This window comes from Aplysia californica, unplaced genomic scaffold, assembly GCF_000002075.1.
Source record: "Aplysia californica isolate F4 #8 unplaced genomic scaffold, AplCal3.0 scaffold00254, whole genome shotgun sequence".
NCBI classification, from domain to species: domain Eukaryota; kingdom Metazoa; phylum Mollusca; class Gastropoda; order Aplysiida; family Aplysiidae; genus Aplysia; species Aplysia californica.
Window position 1 is genome coordinate 467,167 of NW_004797524.1, and position 16,440 is coordinate 483,606.

Sequence of the window (16,440 nt, forward strand, 5' to 3'; positions counted from 1 at the left end):
GGGGTTGTGAAGAAAGGGGGCCCATGCTTTTAGGAAATACTCATAATATTGTTTCAAGGAATGGTTACTGTTTAGATTGTTTGAAATTGAAGAGAAAAGCAGAGTGATGAAGCATGCTGAAAAACTTTATATGTGAATATGAGCATGTATCTGTTCTAGTGTTTTGTTATGCTTTCATGTATGATGAGTGTATTTTATCCTTTTTTTGTTCTAAAACAATAGAAAAAGCATCCTTTAATAACTGTATGTGTTTGGTAGGTTTATCTTTCTGATTTATTAATTTTTGTATTGATTACTTTGAATTTGATGATCTGTTAATGTACAACTTTACTGAAGTTCACATACATATTTTTTATCCCTTTGTTGATATGTTTATTCATTTTCTTTTGTAGCTGTTGTTATTATGTGTGGCTGCTAATGTGCTTGTGGTTGACGATGTTAGAAGATGTGCTGTGATTTGATCATTTTAATTCGTGTTACATGTTTTTAAAATCATTTACATCCAGACAAATGGCACTTTCTTGAGTGTTGAGAGGAAAGACGAAAGTGGGCGTTGGATCATTGCTTTCTCCGACTCATACTGGGAAACCAGGTACATACACAGTATTTTGACAGTGTAACACTAATAATGGTATCAAATTAAAGCTCTGTTCAAGCCCTACAAGTGGGTTTAAACAGTATTGAAGTATTATTCTTTGGTTCAACAATTAGAAGTTGTGCAAGGGGGTGTTATGGAGGTGGAAGCAGAAACACACAGTTATAAGAACATTGAGATTTTGTCCTATTTCTAAATACAGCTAAGTGCGACAAGCGACTCATTTTGTCATGTTGTTGCACTTATATATATCATCAATTGAGAAATTGTTCTGTCTTTTGTCTGTTATCACAAGTTCTGCAGACATTAAAAAATACCTACAATTTCCTCCACTGATACTATACTTCAAGCAGTTTCTGAACTCTGCTTTGTTAGTCAGGCCTGTGTTATTATTTTTTTTCACATCTGTAGTTTTGTTAGCTTAATTTTTGTTGGTGGTTGGAGGGTAGCTGGTCTTACTTCTTTTCTTTACCCCTGTTGTTTCTGTCTGTTTTGCTCTTTCTCAGCTCTAAATAACTGCTATCGTGTCTATGTACCTCTGTTTACTCAAACTTGCATAGTTTTCTTGAACACATCTGTCATTCTTGCTTCAGTACTTGTTCCTTTGCTTAAAATCAAATATAAGTCAACATGGCTTTTTCCTCGAGCATGCCATTTTTTAAGTTATCTTTTTTGTTGGATGTTAGTGAGTGCGCTGGTGTGGTTTGCACCTTCTCTACTATCAGACATCTATCGCCCTTATCTCTCCTCCTCTTTTTCTTTGTTTGTAACTCTTACTGAAACAAAAAACATTGTGCGTGTGTGTGTTTGTGGGTTTTTATTTTTTATATCTGTGGATAGATGATTAATGAAGCTGGTCAGTGGTCTTCTATATTGTTTGAGATGGGGGGGGGGGGAGGGAGGTAATATATTGAGTGCTCATTATAGATTCTTTCATGGTACTTCCTGATATTGATAGATTTTACATAGCTAACCGTTAATGTTTACATTTTGTTTCAAGCATATTATTTGTACATTGATCAATGTTCTTTATCTTTATCTTACAAGTACTTACTTCCCCAATGCAAGCCCCACATAATAACACTGCAGATCTAACTTTTAAGTTAGTTTCTTTATTGAATTAATCATTAGTAGTCTCATGACATTTTGACAAACACAAAAGCTAATTTTAACAAATAAAGACAAAAACAAACTATTTGGCTTGGTAACTTTTTGGAAGCTCAGAAATATTCCTTCCTAAGCTTATCAAAGTTTTCCCTTAAAAAGCCAAAATGATATTTATTTTTTCAGCATTTGGGAGCAACATCAGAGTTTTATCATTTGCAAATCAATATTTGTTTAACGTGAAACAATATATTGGTTTCTTGAATTTCTCAAGAGTTTCACACAATCTGTTCTCTTTTAGATTCCACTGGATTCGCACAGAAACTTTCCTAGGATACAGTGAAGCTCTCATCATTTGGGACATTCCTATAGGACAGAAAAGTGGTACATACCGTATCCAACACTTTGGTACCTCTAAGACTGTCACTGGCACACTCACAAACTTTGTGGGAACAACCAGTGAATTTCAAGTTGTTGCTCCAAGATAATGTCTTTCACAATATTTTTGTTATTAAAAAAAAGGAGGTGGAATCAAGTTTGGTGTCTATTGTTTATTTATTGGAACTTTTTGTTTGTTTGTTGTGGAGTTTCGTGATTGAGAACATGCTGGTCTTAATTAATCAACCATTTGTGGGTGACTGGCAGTTGCTCTGATGTGGTTTGCTCCTTATTTCCTAGCAAATATCTATTGTCTTTATCTCTCCTCCTTTTTTATTTTTATTGCTGCTCTCTTATAACACCCATTATCTTCTGCACTTATATGACCAAATTTTGTTGCAAATGCCTTAAAATTCTTACTTAAAAAACAAAATCTATATCAACCCTTTGAACCCTTGTCCCTTGAGCCCACAAGACCCATGTGCATGAACTGGATCCCATCTTGATTAGCAACATCCTACCTTAAAAAAAAACAAGCGACACCTATTTAATGGATTTTCCTGATCAGCTAGAACTAAATCTGTGCTGTTATTAAGACTTAAATAAGTTTTTATTTCAAAGACTAGATTCTCTATTTTCTATCTAGATCTAACTTGTTCACCATTTCAAAAAATGAACCATCGGCGACATTGGAGCGTGTCATTCTGGCCGAAGGAAGTTAATGTAGGTGTTTCTAGTAACACCCCATTCATAACAATTAAAATTTAGATAGTTTAGGAGGCATGCTTCGACCCTGCCTGTCAGGGCCAATGGGAACTGAGAGAGACATAACATCCCAGATACTTGATAACAATTTTCTCCACTCCGGTAATCCAACTAGGGTCTCCTGCAGTCGATGGTGGAGTTCCTAACTACTACTTCGCATAGAAATCCATGCCTTGTTGCAGAAAGGTAAAGGTAGAGTACGCTAATGTGTGCACTCGGGTCCACAGAGTTTAAGTTAAAGTAACATGCACTGGAGATTGTGTATTGGCCTGATGCAGCAAAAACTGACTTGTTTAATGCAGGTTGAGAAAGTACCACCATTACCTTACGTCTGGACCATGCAGCTCCTGACAAGCCAGGTTAGAGGGTGGATGGTGGGTGCTCTTGTGTCATTTTCTCCTTCTTTCCTGTCAAATATATCATCCTTATCTCTCCACCTTCTTTTCGGTGTTTGTTACACTCTTGTAACACCTCTGATCTATGGCACTAATATGACCTTATTGTGTTGCAAGTGGTGTCAAACTCCTCTTACTAAAACTAACTAAATCCAGGTTATCCAAGGGAAGATTAGATGGTGTGCTGTTAGCTTTGTTGATGTCATGCTGAGCTATGGTTTAAATGAACCAGGTGCGAAATGTCATTGGGGAGTTCTTACACCTGGATAAAAAAATCCAGCGCAAAGACTGAGATATTTGATAAAAATTCTCCCCACTTGGGAATCAAACTTGGGTCTCCTGCATTTGACAGCAAAGCGCCTAACCACTTCACCACAGATGATGGCTGGCTTTGTCTTATCCAAGATGGGTGTTCAAGTCCTCATAAATAATCTGACAGTGTTGAAAGGAACATCAAACTCGCCCTCATCATAAAGTGCCATCTGAAACATTCATTGGCGATCGCCATTCATGTCTTTGTTCGAATACTCTCAAAAACCTTTATTATCCTGATCTTTCCCCGTCACCCAGGTTGCTCTGTTACCAATTTCCCCAGGGAAAGCAAGTTATCCAAGGCCTTTATACTTTATGTTGATTCAAGTATCTCAAAAACTGCTTTTTGTCTTTTTATTAAGGAGCATCCCACTTGGGCATCAAATCTGTTTATTTAGTCAGAGTTTTATAGCACTTTTGACACAATTAGGTCATATTAGGTGTTATAGGGGTGTTACAAGCAAGTAACAAACATAAAATCAGAGGAGGGAAGACATGGAATAACATCAAGAAGCTAGCCCAGGATAGGGAAAGGTGGAAAGTGTTTGTTCGTGGCATATACCCTGACCCAGGGTGAGAAAGGCAATGATGATGATGAAGAAGCGAGTAGGAGGGGAGGAGAGATAAGCACGATAGTTGTTTGATAGGAAAGAAGGAACAAACCACATGAAAACATTCATCAACCACCCACTCAAATCTGTACTCATTTAAAACAGTAGGACAATAGAATGAAAAACAGTATATAAGTCAACATTTTATTTCACATAATACTTTCTTGCAACATATACTGCAGAAATAAAACTTTGAAGGTAAAGTAATCCTGAAGAATCTTTGTTATAATGAATAAGTCGAAAGAGGTTTCAATAATTTGTTACCTAGGCAATGTCTGGTCAAAAAAGTTCCAGAATTCGTCATCTCTCTCAAACTGTTTTGGCAGTTCCACAATTTCCGGCTGCTGTGGTGGGGGTGTAAGAGGTGGGGTCACAAATACTATCTCCTCTTCTGGCTCTGGCTCAGGCTCTGCTTTCGGCTTAGGGCGTGACTTTGGCTTTGGTTTTGGTTTTGGCGCTGGATTCGTCACCTGGACAATGGGCCTGCTGGCATTTCTGTCCCAGCTGACAGAAAATTTGGGCAAGCTTTCAAAATAAGTTACCCACTTTTGCTCTCTGCGTTTGCGGAGGACGTCTTGCTCCACCCATATGCCTATAGGAATACGAACCAGAATTTCTGTAAGGCTGGCTTCATAGCAGTTTACATAACATATAGGAACAAACAATGTAACAGATTTTTATGACAGGGAAAAATAACCAATCCCTTGTCTTGCCTTCCAGTTTTCATTGGCTTAAAGCAATTGGTGCCATATTTTAAACATTATGATGGGTTTCCTAAAAATGAAGTTTTGTACAACTAGAATTTTAAAAATTCTCAGCTGGTTATATCTGTGATGAATGACTTTTAGTCTTTTGAGTAACTTTGTAACTTCACAGGCATGCGGCTTATGGGTGATCTGTTGGTTATAACCAGTCTTTTATTCCCTTTGGGTGGGTGGTAGGATGGCATCCAATAGGTTAGTCCTATTTCTTTTCTCACCCTCTTTTGTTTCTGTCTGTGTATTTTTCTTTTTTCCCTTTCACTAAATGACCATTAATTATCATGTTCCTCACAATAACACTATAAGCAATAGTTTATCAGTAACAGTTAATAATACCAAACAAATTAGGCTCCCACATGAAAACAGCTGAAGAATAATACACAATGTAGGCATAAAAATGACAATAATCTAACAGAAACAGAGAAAGAACACAACCATGTAACTTATTGTAACATGACCTGAGGCACTTCTAACATAAATATCTGGTACTGGTTGTCTTCATGAAACAATGGTTCACTGAACAATGATGAGTAAAATACATGGGTTGAGCAATATTGAAAGATATTTACAGAGGCCTTTTTAAAATTTTTTTTTACACATGTTACAGAATATAATATTGAAAAGAAAAAAGAGATTATTTCGGTAAATCTATACCTATATATTCACACTGTTTGTTGAAAGTAAGAGTAAAAATCTCACAGTCAAACCTGCTCTTACAGCTACCTGTATAACACAATGACCTGTACAATTGGCCCTTTCCCATTTCCTGCCTCACACATTTTTTACATTATAATGACACTGTGCAAGATGGCCACCAGTCTAAAACCACCATTTGTCTCCTCCACAATGGGTGGCTGTCTTAGACAGTTTTCACTGTAGATGCCAAAAATAAAATGATGCCCACAAGTTAGCAGCTAGGCTTGCCTTTTCAACCAGATTGTCGGCATTCACAGAAAACTATGTAGAAACTAAGCTTACGAACCATTCGTGGCTATAAAAGACAATCGTCACCTATAGAAAACTATGGAGGACTAAAAAAATGCCTCTGGGAGTTCAAGATATTGCTGTTTTTATAAAACAATAGAATGCCTGGTTTGATTTATCGGGCCGGTTGCACAGAGTGAGTTGCTTTTTTAATATGGCCAGATAGTGCACAGCTTAAAAAGAAAAAGACTGTTTTAACCTGAGCTAAAGGCCTTCAAAACATAATCCACGATGCTGTCATAGTTACCAAAATTTCCAAAGTCATACAGCAATTAAGTATACATAGATTTTTTATCACAATATTACATAAAAATGTGTTGTGTAAATAATTTTTTTTTTCAAAGTAGGGACATATTTCTACACGAAGCAGAGCATACAAAAGGCACATTCAATTTGGTATACTGTGTTTTTGTTTCACAACGTAACAAAAACGTCAATTTGGCAGCATGCTTGAAGTTGTAGGTTATACTTACATATAAATTAACTATATAATTCTGATATGTGCAATTATAGATATTATGAGAAAGAGAGAAAAAAAAGAATCTACAAAATGAGTATTTGTTCTACGTTGTAAGAATATTATAGTAAAAGCACATCATAATTGATTTGTAATTCTTCAATTTAGTCTCTTTACTGAATAGCTTGTTCACAAATATAATATTATGTAAAATGGAAGTTAAAGCTACTCTCTTTCTTAACAAAAGTTTTTTGTCAGATGATGATTAAGTATAATATTAATATACCTACACTATGAATTTCGCAATGAAAATATTTGTCGTAGAAGGTATTATGTAGATAATTTACCCCATTTTTAAAAACAAGAAGAGTCTATGGGGAATAATTTTCCAATAATCAATATTAGTTTCGTTTTGCTTGGAAAGAAACTCATATCGAATCCCAGTAAAGGTTAAAACATACTGTGTGCACAATTACACTATCACAGCAAAAACAAGTATATATAGCAATGTTATTGTTGGTACATAGCCAAAGAATGCAATATAAAGGAAAAGAAATGCATGACACTTCAAAACAAAAAAACAGAAAAAGTGAGGCAAAGAGCTTTATCTATCCATCAGGATTGCCCAATGCAGAGGTAGAAAAGCAGACGTGGGGGTGCTATGGTTTCTTGCCACCTATTGGATGCGTCTCATTCCAAGCCTTCTTCATTCTTTCTCTCAGAACATTATGCTCAGACCATGTACCTATGAATAGAATTAAAAATCATCATGTTAAAATAAAATTACCTTAACACTTCTTTCATCACCATTTATATTTTTCTGATCATTCAAAACAAAAATTGCTGATAACAACTTTTTCCGAGACACTTACGCTTTTAAATGATGTTTCTTTCCTTTAAAATTATTTACATTAAATGAGGAACTTTTAGGTAGACATCTTTATCCAGTGTGTTACCAGCTGAGAAATTACATTCTCATCAAAATGTTTCCACAAACGAATGTCATCCTTTTACCTGAGTGCGTAAGCGGGACAGGAAAGCAAAGTAAGTTTAACACTGGTAGAATTTTGGCAGAAATACTTTCAAAGCATAAGTCAATTATCTAGATCATCATCAACAGACAGTGATATCAAAGAAAGAAGTATATTCATTTACGTTTTGATAGTCTGGTGCAGTTAGTGTTAGATAAATAATTAGTAACTGTTGTCCCATTCATCTGTTCCATGACTCAGCCTTTCTGATAATTATTCTGATTTTTACTTTTATTTAAAATTAAAGTTAGATAAAGTCATAGTAGTATGTATGTTTTTCTCATTTAGCTTTTGAATAGGCCTACATTGCAGTAGTTTATAATGTAAAGTAGATGATAGAGCTGCCAACCATAACTTGACCTAATTGTCTTTCTGAAAAATGAAAGAGAGAGACTGGAGAGCATGGAAGATATAGAACTACAGGGAGTCACTAAAGAAGGAAAAACTGGATTGCACTACATGTGACCATAACTTTGTTCAAGTAAGAAGTAAGTCTGAATAAGATCTTGCAGAGTCATAATTTTTAAAAAATGTTTTTAGCATGGCTTAAAATATGATGGACAGAGCATTATTTGTATTTTATATCAGTACTTCTTTTTGTACTGAAAAAAAAAATTAAATTGCATTATCACTAGTTGAACTCCAAAAGACAAGGTCTATGTTTAGTGACAGCCACATGTAATGCTCATGAAATGTTAGTTGGGCAACACACCAGTTCTATAAAGGAGAGGTAGACTCACTCAGTTCATCCCTCTGATATCTGTACTCGTCTGGATTTGGTACACGTCTCAGGTGGACTTCATCGTTGAAATCGTCTTGAGTTCGACTTATTGTGTGTTCAGTGGTCAGACCAGGAAACACGTTATACCTCATGGCTTGGCCAAGACTCTCATAGTTACCCTTGAGGTCAACTGGCAAACCCTCAACGTTTTCTTTCTTTGACGGCCGAGGGGGTCCCGAACTAACTTTCTGTCTTTCCATTGCCCTGTCTACTAGCTCTTTATCTGATAAAAGGGAGTCACAAACTCTGCTGCCAAATGTGTGTCGTATATTTGGAGGTAGGTCAACAAGGCTCCTTGACTTTGATTTGCTCTTTTTTGTTTTATCATCCATAAGCTCATACGGCAACTGACGCCCAGGTCCCCAGCCACATGCCTTTCCTCTTCTGAATGCCTCCTCATTATCCTGAATTCCTACTCTCGGAGTGTTGAACTCCATATTCTTAGCCATAACGTCCCCAATCAGGCTGTAGTTGTGACGTCTGGGCTTTGGTCCATATTTATCTCTATTGTAACTCCCTCTAGCGTTAAGCCCAACAATGTTGATGTCCTCAGAATGTTTGAGATCCTCCTCTGTCAGCCATGTCGGTCGCTTGGAGCGATCACTACGAGCTGTTTGGCTTGGATGCTGCTTGGACTCCTTGAATGAAAGCGCTCCCTGGGCTTTTGCTCGCAGTTCCTTATCAATTTCAGAGAAGACATTTTTTTGTCGGAGCAAGTCCCGTCTGGATGACTCCAGAGCCTCTCGACCTGAAAAAATTTAAAAGGAGAGAAACAAAGTCACAAGAGAATTCAGTGAGATAAAAATTCATTAACAATGTTTAGTCCAATACATTACTTTAGTATCTTTTATGATCTAAAAAAAAAAAAAAGCCACAGGCGAAAGTTACCTCTCCATTCCTAGAATTTTTCACAACAGCATATGAACATCAGTCAAACTAAAATCCAAGGTATGTAGTTTCACTGGTAGTTTAAAAGTGCATACATATATTTACAAACCGCAGAATTACATGAAGCAGATGAATTCTTTGTATGTAAAACAATCAGAAGGAAATTGAAAAGAGCATGAAAATCATACTGAAGTGTTTGCTTTTCACCTCATCCCAAAAACTTTAAATAACTCCATTCTATCTGGAACATCTAATAAAATAAAGTACCATTATTAATACCAAATTTTGTGAGAAAGGTATATCAAACAAATCATGGGTAACTTGAAACAGACCTACTTTTAGAATCTTACCCGTGAGTTTGTGTTGGAGGTAATCTGGTAAGGGGTATCTGTTTGGGGTAGGCCTAATGTAGCCCTCTGGGATGTATCGTGCCTCTGTGTCCCTTAGACTGTTCTTGTCAAAGCTCTCCATGTTGGTTCCGAAAAGTGTGTGCTGTGGCATGGCTTGCGTCCGCTTGGGCCGCATCGAAAACCACTGTATTCCCTCTGGCTTCTCATCAGCAGCTGGTGCTATTGACACAGCAGCCTCTGCCACCGCCATTGTGGCTCACGTTATTTACTAGAAGAGAAGAAACAAAATCAGTTCTAGTTTGAACAAGGAAGTTGGTGGTTCATAGGTGCCTTGATGTGGTCTGCTCTTTTTATTTCTTTACCCAATACTATCAGCCTTATTTCATCAGCCTTATTTCATCTAAGTAAGAAGTGAATATTTTTTCGCAGACTTGCCATAAATACCACAGTAAAACTAAGAAAGGAGCTTGTTAGCCTTGAAATAATCATGTCCTCTAATCTCATCACAAAATTGTTAGTTTTATAGACAGTATAACATGCTTGCAGGCTTACTTCCAGGTGAGATATTTGCAAAAATGAGTAAACATGCTCACCAAGACAAAAAAAGCCCTGAAAGTGTGTGATGTCAAAGACTTTTGGCAATATTAGACCAACGGATTCCTAGGAATACTCTGGTTGGCCTCAATTTCATTTCAGATTGGAAAAAAAAACTCAATAAAAAAGAAGCTTTTATTTAGATTTCTCACATCATGACTTTGTTCCATTACAACTGAGAGAATGCCCCCCCCCCCCCCCCCCCCACCCCTAAATTGCTCCCCCTGCCCTCAGAGAAAGAAACCAAGATTGTGTGCATACAAACCAAATAGACTTTTTTGCCTCTTAACAAATTTTGGAGAAAAAGGTCTGCACTCTTTGGCACAGAAAACCTTTCTATAACAGTATACAGGGGTTCGAGGTGGAAGAATAGGTGAGGAGTCGTTGCATTGAGGTTACTACAGTGGAACTCGGATTCAACGAGGTCGCCGGGCCTGACCTAAAACCTCGTTGAATCCGAGTGTACGTTATAGCAGACACAAGATTTTGTGTAGATAATTACAGGCACTGAGCAAGTAATGTATAAAGAGAAGTCACAAGTAGTGCCTGAAATGCCTGCATATTATGAGCTGTGAAAAAAAAGACCGTTTCATTCAAATGCACACGCATGTGTCATCTCGATAGTTTGCCACAAAGTTGGGTTGCTGTGTAGAGCCTAATATACGGCAACTTTTGATTCCATAGACCAGCGCACAATTCATTATGTAGATCTACGTCAAGACTAGCTTATCATAGTGATAATGATCAGTTGCCGAGGGGGAAAAAAGACTGACACGTTTGTATCGGCGACGTTCAACGCCCGGACCGCTAGTGCCTCCCCTCCTCCCCGACATGCACACACAGCCACACGTATGCAGGCCGTCCATCTGACCCCCGACACACGCCACAGTAGACATGTGTGTATGTCAACAACGCATATGTTGGAATGAAAAAAGGCCGCTGATTGATCGATAAGTGAATAGTGGTTCACGATGCAAGTGCAATGAATGGTTTCCGGGAAAAGATAAAATTTGTTCTGCGAGAAAAATGAGTAAAGCCACATCTGCGGGGGCTGTGAACAGTTCACCCTGGGAGCGACCTCGTTGAATCCGAGTTTGCTGATTTAAGTGCTCGTTGAATCCGGGTTATTTTTATTAGTTTTAAAAATTAAAAAAACGGGGAATCTATCTCATCTCATTGAATCCGAGATCTCGCTGAATCTGAGTTCCACTGTATTGCCACTTTGTTCAAGGCAGATTAAGGGAAGGTAGAGAGAGAGAGAGAGAGAGAGAGAGAGAGAGAGAGAGAGAGAGAGAGAGAAAGAAATCTGGGAGAGAAAGCTATAAATTTAAGTGATTATAACACACACACACACACAACAACAACAACAACAACAACAACAACAACAACAACAACAACAACAATACAACGTAACAACACACACAACAGGAAAAGGGAGGGAGGTAGAAAACAAAGATGAAAAGCTAGGGTTGTATGTATACTGTTCATAATAATATATGACCCTGTCTATAAAATCATGATCATGCAACCATTATCCCATCCATCCATGACGATATGATAAGCAAATGTGCCAATAAATATCAAGTACGTTAAATAACTCGTCCTTTATCGATTAAACCCTATAAGCACTGGACAAGTGTGTAGAAAGTATTAATATATACAGACTATGCAATTCTGACTCGTCGCAATGTTGAACTAAGACTAACATAGGCCATTTTGACAGTGATTGATTTATTAATCCTATCTGTACGTCGTGTTTTATTATCGTATCTATACAACGTGGGGAACTCTCACGCCACCACTTTCCAAGGACAAATTTACTCGTTAATTTGATCCGTACGCTTTGCATAGCAGTCTGTCAAAATGATTTTTTGAGAAATACTGAAAGTTTCAAAGAGATCTTCGCAAATAGAAGTATTCTAACATGTGAAGAATGCAACCCCGGGGTACAAATAACCCCACGGCGCACGGATAGGGTTAATTAAAACTCACGGCTGACGGTAGGCTACGGGGAAACTACGGCACGGCACCGATCCTCTCCTTTGAATCTGGGAACAATTGTCGGGTACATGTATTTGTCAAGAGGGTCAAAGAGTAAATACCAATACAGAACTTTCTCTTTCACATTCTTACCCCTTTGATACACCTTTCGTTCGCTAATTATTTCCCCCCAACGTATGTTTACGTTGTCCACGGAGCCTTCCGGCTTCTTAGGCGTCTACTTATGTCACTTGGTAACACCCATTTCCGGATACTGTTTATACTTTTCCTTCTGCAGAGAGCACTACATACAATTGTCGTTGTTTTCGGTTAAGACTGTAATAATATTATTACATTAAAGTGTGTTCACTTTCGTCTGACCGCGCTTGCAAGAAGACAAAACAAATCTCTTTGTTTGATATACTCTATCTTTCAGGTGGATCTAAAAGTTGAATGACCAACATAATCTGGTTGATTTGTACAATTTAAGGTTCCGATACCTTTTCTTTGATGTTAGCCTAAATAATATGTGGGTTAAAAAAATTACTTGGAGTTTAATTTACAGCGTACACCTAAAACATAAAAGGACGACCTTTCCCTTTTATCCCCTCACTTTAACGCACCCCTACGAAACACAGTCTAGCAGACGAATGAGTACTTTTCGAGATCCAAGAGAAGACGACTACAGACGGTCTTGGGAGGAAATCTACTAGCTTATACTGAAAAGAATGTGGGGAAAGGGTACTGGTGTCGATATTTCAAAATTGAATGAGCAATTTTTAGGCTGGTTACAATAAGTCACGTATAGTAGTAACCCTGTGTATCGAGGTGAGCTTGTCTCATTGAGTATACATCTAAAGGAAGATGTTTTATACAGGGTCCAAATAAAAAAAGGGCCTACTTCTTTATTATCGGCACTGGAACTGTACAATATTTATTGATTTTTTTTTTCAAGATAGCCTATATATAATATTTATTTTGTTTTGTGGCTGGCGTACAGTTACAGTAGTCCCATGCAAAGTTCCATGTGCATTGGCAAACCAATAAATGAGGTAGATTTTATTTTCTTTATCGTGGACAGATAAAAGTGTACAGGCTCTATGTGAAAATGAGATCTTTTTCATTTCCACTGATTGTAGGGGATATTTACGTTTCAGGATAAACCCTAACAGATTTTTACCTCTCAGGTTCCCTAGTGGTATTGTCTGACTTTTCAGAACAATCGCACGCAAACTATTCATTGTAGATCTATGATATTGGCATGTACAGTCGAACCTGCCCTGACGGCCACCTCTATAAGACGACCACCTGTACAAACGGACACTTTCCATTTCCCCCGCTTGCGTTTTTTCTATATAATTTAACTGTGTAAATCATCTCGATCAGTCCTGCCTAAGACGGCCACCTGTCTTATACGGCCACCTTTCTCCTTGACAATGGGTGGCCGTCTTACACAGGTTCGACTGTATTGTGTTTGTCCCCCCCCCTCTCTCTCTCTCTCTCTCTCTCTCTCTCTCTCTCCCCCTCTCTCTCTCTCTCTCTCTCTCTCTCTCTCTCTCTCTCTCTCTCTCTGCTTTTCTCTTTTTTTCTCTTTCCCTCCCCTCTCCTTCTCTCTCTCTCTCTCTCTCTCTCTCTCTCTCTCTCTCTCTCTCTCTCTCACTCTCTCTCTCTCTCTCTCACTCTCTCTCTCTCTCACTCGCTCTCACTCTCACTCTTTGGCCCCTCTATCTCACTGTCCTCTCTCACTCCCCCCCCCTCTCTCTCTCTCTCTCCCTCTCTCTCTCTCTCCAACAGTAGCATCTCGCCTTTGGTGGGATACCGTATCCCCTTTAGCCGAAGTTATTTCTGGTAGATAAGAACGAAGCAGCCCGCCTTGAGATTGATTTTGATTGTGTCGATCGCAACGTGAATCATTAATTGTATGACAACGCGGTGGAATCAGGTGCTCGTCAAAATAATGAAATCAAAGAAATGAGCATTTTTTTACTTTTTTTACTTTTTTTTTTTTTTTGGTCGATAGGCAATTTTTTTCTCCTAATTTTCGTGTTATGACTCAATACCTTTCATGTCCATGTAAAAACATATTTTTGTGTGTGGATTTTGCAATAAAGGCACAAAAATGTAAATTTTCAGTTTCCAAGGACTTTCAGGCTATGGAAGTTACCTAACTTTGGCGACCATTTTCTCGCTAATTTTACCTCTGAAACCAGGCGACGCTGACCTCCTTCAATCGCAAATATTTCGACTTCTATTAAACATAGATGGATATTTTTTTTACCAAAAGAAAGGCAAATGATCAGACTTTAAGATGATACAATAACCCCAAATGCCCGGAAATTGAGGAGCGTCTGATTCCACTGCGTCGTGACACATTTTGTATCATAGAATGACAAAGTTCTATCTGACACCTTTGGCTGTTTTGAGTTAGCGATCCACTCCAAGACCACGTGGTCAGGAAACAAAATTAATATTATATCTGCTCTGTCAAAATCATAAGGTTTGTATAGGATTCGTTATCAAGATATTCAAAACATTGTATTCGAAAAAGCTTGACATGTTGTGAAACTCTAAATTTTAACGTCAAATTTCTCAAAACTAGATAGAACTTTTGTAATTATAGGGCAGCGATTTGTAGGCTACTCATTCTTACAATCAGTCTGTCCTTTATGTTCGTAATGCAGCAACCGGGGAAGCTCACACAATTGGCTTCTTCATGAAGTGTTGCATAAACAAGGACTGCCAACGACGCAACAAAATACTTATTTAAATATCTTTGAACATAATCAATAATAGTGCTTCAAATTATGCTGAACTTGATATTGTTCTTTCGCTTGCACTTCCGGTTGGGGTTTACTTCCTGCGACATAAGCGTTCTTTCTGCCTGCCTATGGCCACCCAGCCGAACATTGCGCTTAGATGAACTGGGTGCTTTTGTTATTGTTATCTGTAATCTGTAAACAATTACCGTCATGGCGGGATTGTCCTTACCCAACAAATCGGTGAAGAACTACAGGCTGGGAGAGAGAGCTGCACGGCCGGTCTCTGAGAGACACGTCGTCTGTAACGGGAGATTGGTAAGTATCAAGCTTCTTCTTGATTAATATGCTTCTTTTTACTACATGTTCTCAAGCTATTCTTGAAACCTTTATTGGAACCGTAATGTTTTTGGGGTTTTTTTTTCAAGCAGTATTAATTTCTATTCAGTTTGGTGTTTATTTTATGCAAATCTGTTCGATTGGAACGGAGTTATAAGGAAGTACATGTATGTCAATTGTGATGCGCAGAAACTGCAGTATCATAATCATCATCATCATCATTTTTTTTCTTCGAATGACTAAATTCTTTGTTAATATACCACTGCCGTTATCATCATCATCATTTTTTTTTTCTTCGAATGACAAAATTCTTTGTTAATATACCACTGCCGTTATCATCATCATTTTTTTTTTCTTCGAATGACAAAATTCTTTGTTAATATACCACTGCCGTTATCATCATCATCATTTTTTTTTCTTCGAATGACAAAATTCTTTGTTAATATACCACTGCCGTTACCATCATCATCATCATTAGGCCTATTATTACATATATATAGCTGCGTGCAAACATGGAATAGCCATCCGTATACTTAGAGTTAAGATGGTTTGTCTCTGCAGATAGCAAGTGAAAGGGCTCCATCCTACTACTACAACGGCTGGTACCCCCTGAGGTCTTGCTCTTACCCAGGCCACGAAGCTCAGAGCGGAGCCGGGATCAGGAGCTTCAAGGATGCTTCTTTTAGGTCCGACGATGATAGCGAAAGATCTTGTAGTTGTGTTAGTGTGTGAGCGCTTTATCAGCTATTTGCTCTGTATTATGCTTCCTGGGAAGCCGAGAATGATGCTGGGTGCTCTAGGGTCTGCTGGGGTGTTAATAATTAGTGTAAAGAGCTTAACGATTTCTGTAAAACAAGGATGTGCGCTATACCAGTGCTATTTATTATTATTATAATCGTCATTATCACTGTCATTATCATTACCATTTACAGCAGCAGTAGTAGATGCTGATTATTGGAACTGTTTGTCTCGTTCGGACGTCGAGAGCTGGAGACAGACATATAGGAATGGAGGGAGAAAAGGAGTGTGGCAATATCTTTAAATCTAATTGACTCTTTATTTATTGCATGCAATTAGCCTGTTTTTTGTTGGTTGTTTTGTTTTTCACGGACAGAAATGGTCGCGTGTTCTGTGACGTTTGCGACCCCCCTGATAACAGGCGTTCGAAAAAGAGGAGGGAGGAAGAGGAGGAGGAGAGGTGTTGTAATTTGGACTGTCGGCGTACTTGTGTAGGTGAGCTGGTTACTGAAGTAAGCGTGCTCGCTCGAGGTGTGCGTATGTATATGTGGGTTTTTGTTTGTGTGTTTATGTGTGTGCTTGTTTGTGGGAGAGAGTGGAAAGGTGTGTGTGTGTGTGTGT

General features: G+C 38.1%; 3 protein-coding genes across 5 annotated transcripts in view; 2 read left to right on the forward strand and 1 right to left on the reverse strand.

Annotated features, from left to right (window-relative positions):
- Positions 1 to 2,234, forward strand: part of LOC101854173 (neutral ceramidase) — a 38,761-nt gene extending 36,527 nt beyond the window's left edge. Inside the window, exons 18-19 of one of the 2 annotated variants that reach the window (XM_005100633.2) lie at positions 507 to 592; positions 2,001 to 2,234. In XM_005100633.2, the coding sequence (XP_005100690.1) occupies positions 507 to 592; positions 2,001 to 2,187 (273 nt within the window). In that variant the 3' untranslated portion in view covers positions 2,188 to 2,234. The remainder of the gene's footprint in view (positions 1 to 506; positions 593 to 2,000) is intronic. The other variant, XM_035970331.1, reaches the window with a different exon arrangement.
- Positions 2,235 to 4,283: 2,049 nt separating this feature from the next.
- LOC101854415 lies at positions 4,284 to 12,219 on the reverse strand. Of its 2 annotated transcripts, none has more exons than XM_005100634.2 (4): positions 12,140 to 12,219; positions 9,413 to 9,680; positions 8,134 to 8,922; positions 4,284 to 4,752 (listed from the first exon to the last, which is right to left on the reverse strand). In XM_005100634.2, the coding sequence occupies exons 2-4, from the start codon at positions 9,660 to 9,662 to the stop codon at positions 4,421 to 4,423; spliced, it is 1,371 nt and encodes a 456-aa protein (XP_005100691.1). In that variant the 5' UTR covers positions 9,663 to 9,680; positions 12,140 to 12,219; the 3' UTR covers positions 4,284 to 4,420. The 2 variants fall into 2 exon arrangements, with proteins under 2 accessions (XP_005100691.1, XP_005100692.1); XM_005100635.3 differs by lacking the exon at positions 4,284 to 4,752 and adding an exon at positions 5,178 to 7,107.
- Positions 12,220 to 14,771: 2,552 nt separating this feature from the next.
- Positions 14,772 to 16,440, forward strand: part of LOC101854805 — a 4,002-nt gene continuing 2,333 nt past the window's right edge. The window contains exons 1-3 of the mRNA XM_005100636.3: positions 14,772 to 15,060; positions 15,643 to 15,767; positions 16,196 to 16,314. Coding sequence (XP_005100693.1) covers positions 14,956 to 15,060; positions 15,643 to 15,767; positions 16,196 to 16,314 — 349 coding nt within the window. The 5' untranslated portion in view covers positions 14,772 to 14,955. The remainder of the gene's footprint in view (positions 15,061 to 15,642; positions 15,768 to 16,195; positions 16,315 to 16,440) is intronic.

Excerpts from the sequence above, each read along its gene's own strand:
- LOC101854415 (XM_005100634.2), bottom strand. The coding sequence starts at position 9,662 with ATGGCGGTGGCAGAGGCTGCTGTGTCAATAGCACCAGCTGCTGATGAG. Across the intron at positions 8,923-9,412 it reads CCTCCAACACAAACTCACGG|GTCGAGAGGCTCTGGAGTCA; the intron begins GTAAGATTCTAA and ends AAATTTTTTCAG. Across the intron at positions 4,753-8,133 it reads ATATCAGAGGGATGAACTGA|GCATATGGGTGGAGCAAGAC; the intron begins GTGAGTCTACCT and ends GTATTCCTATAG.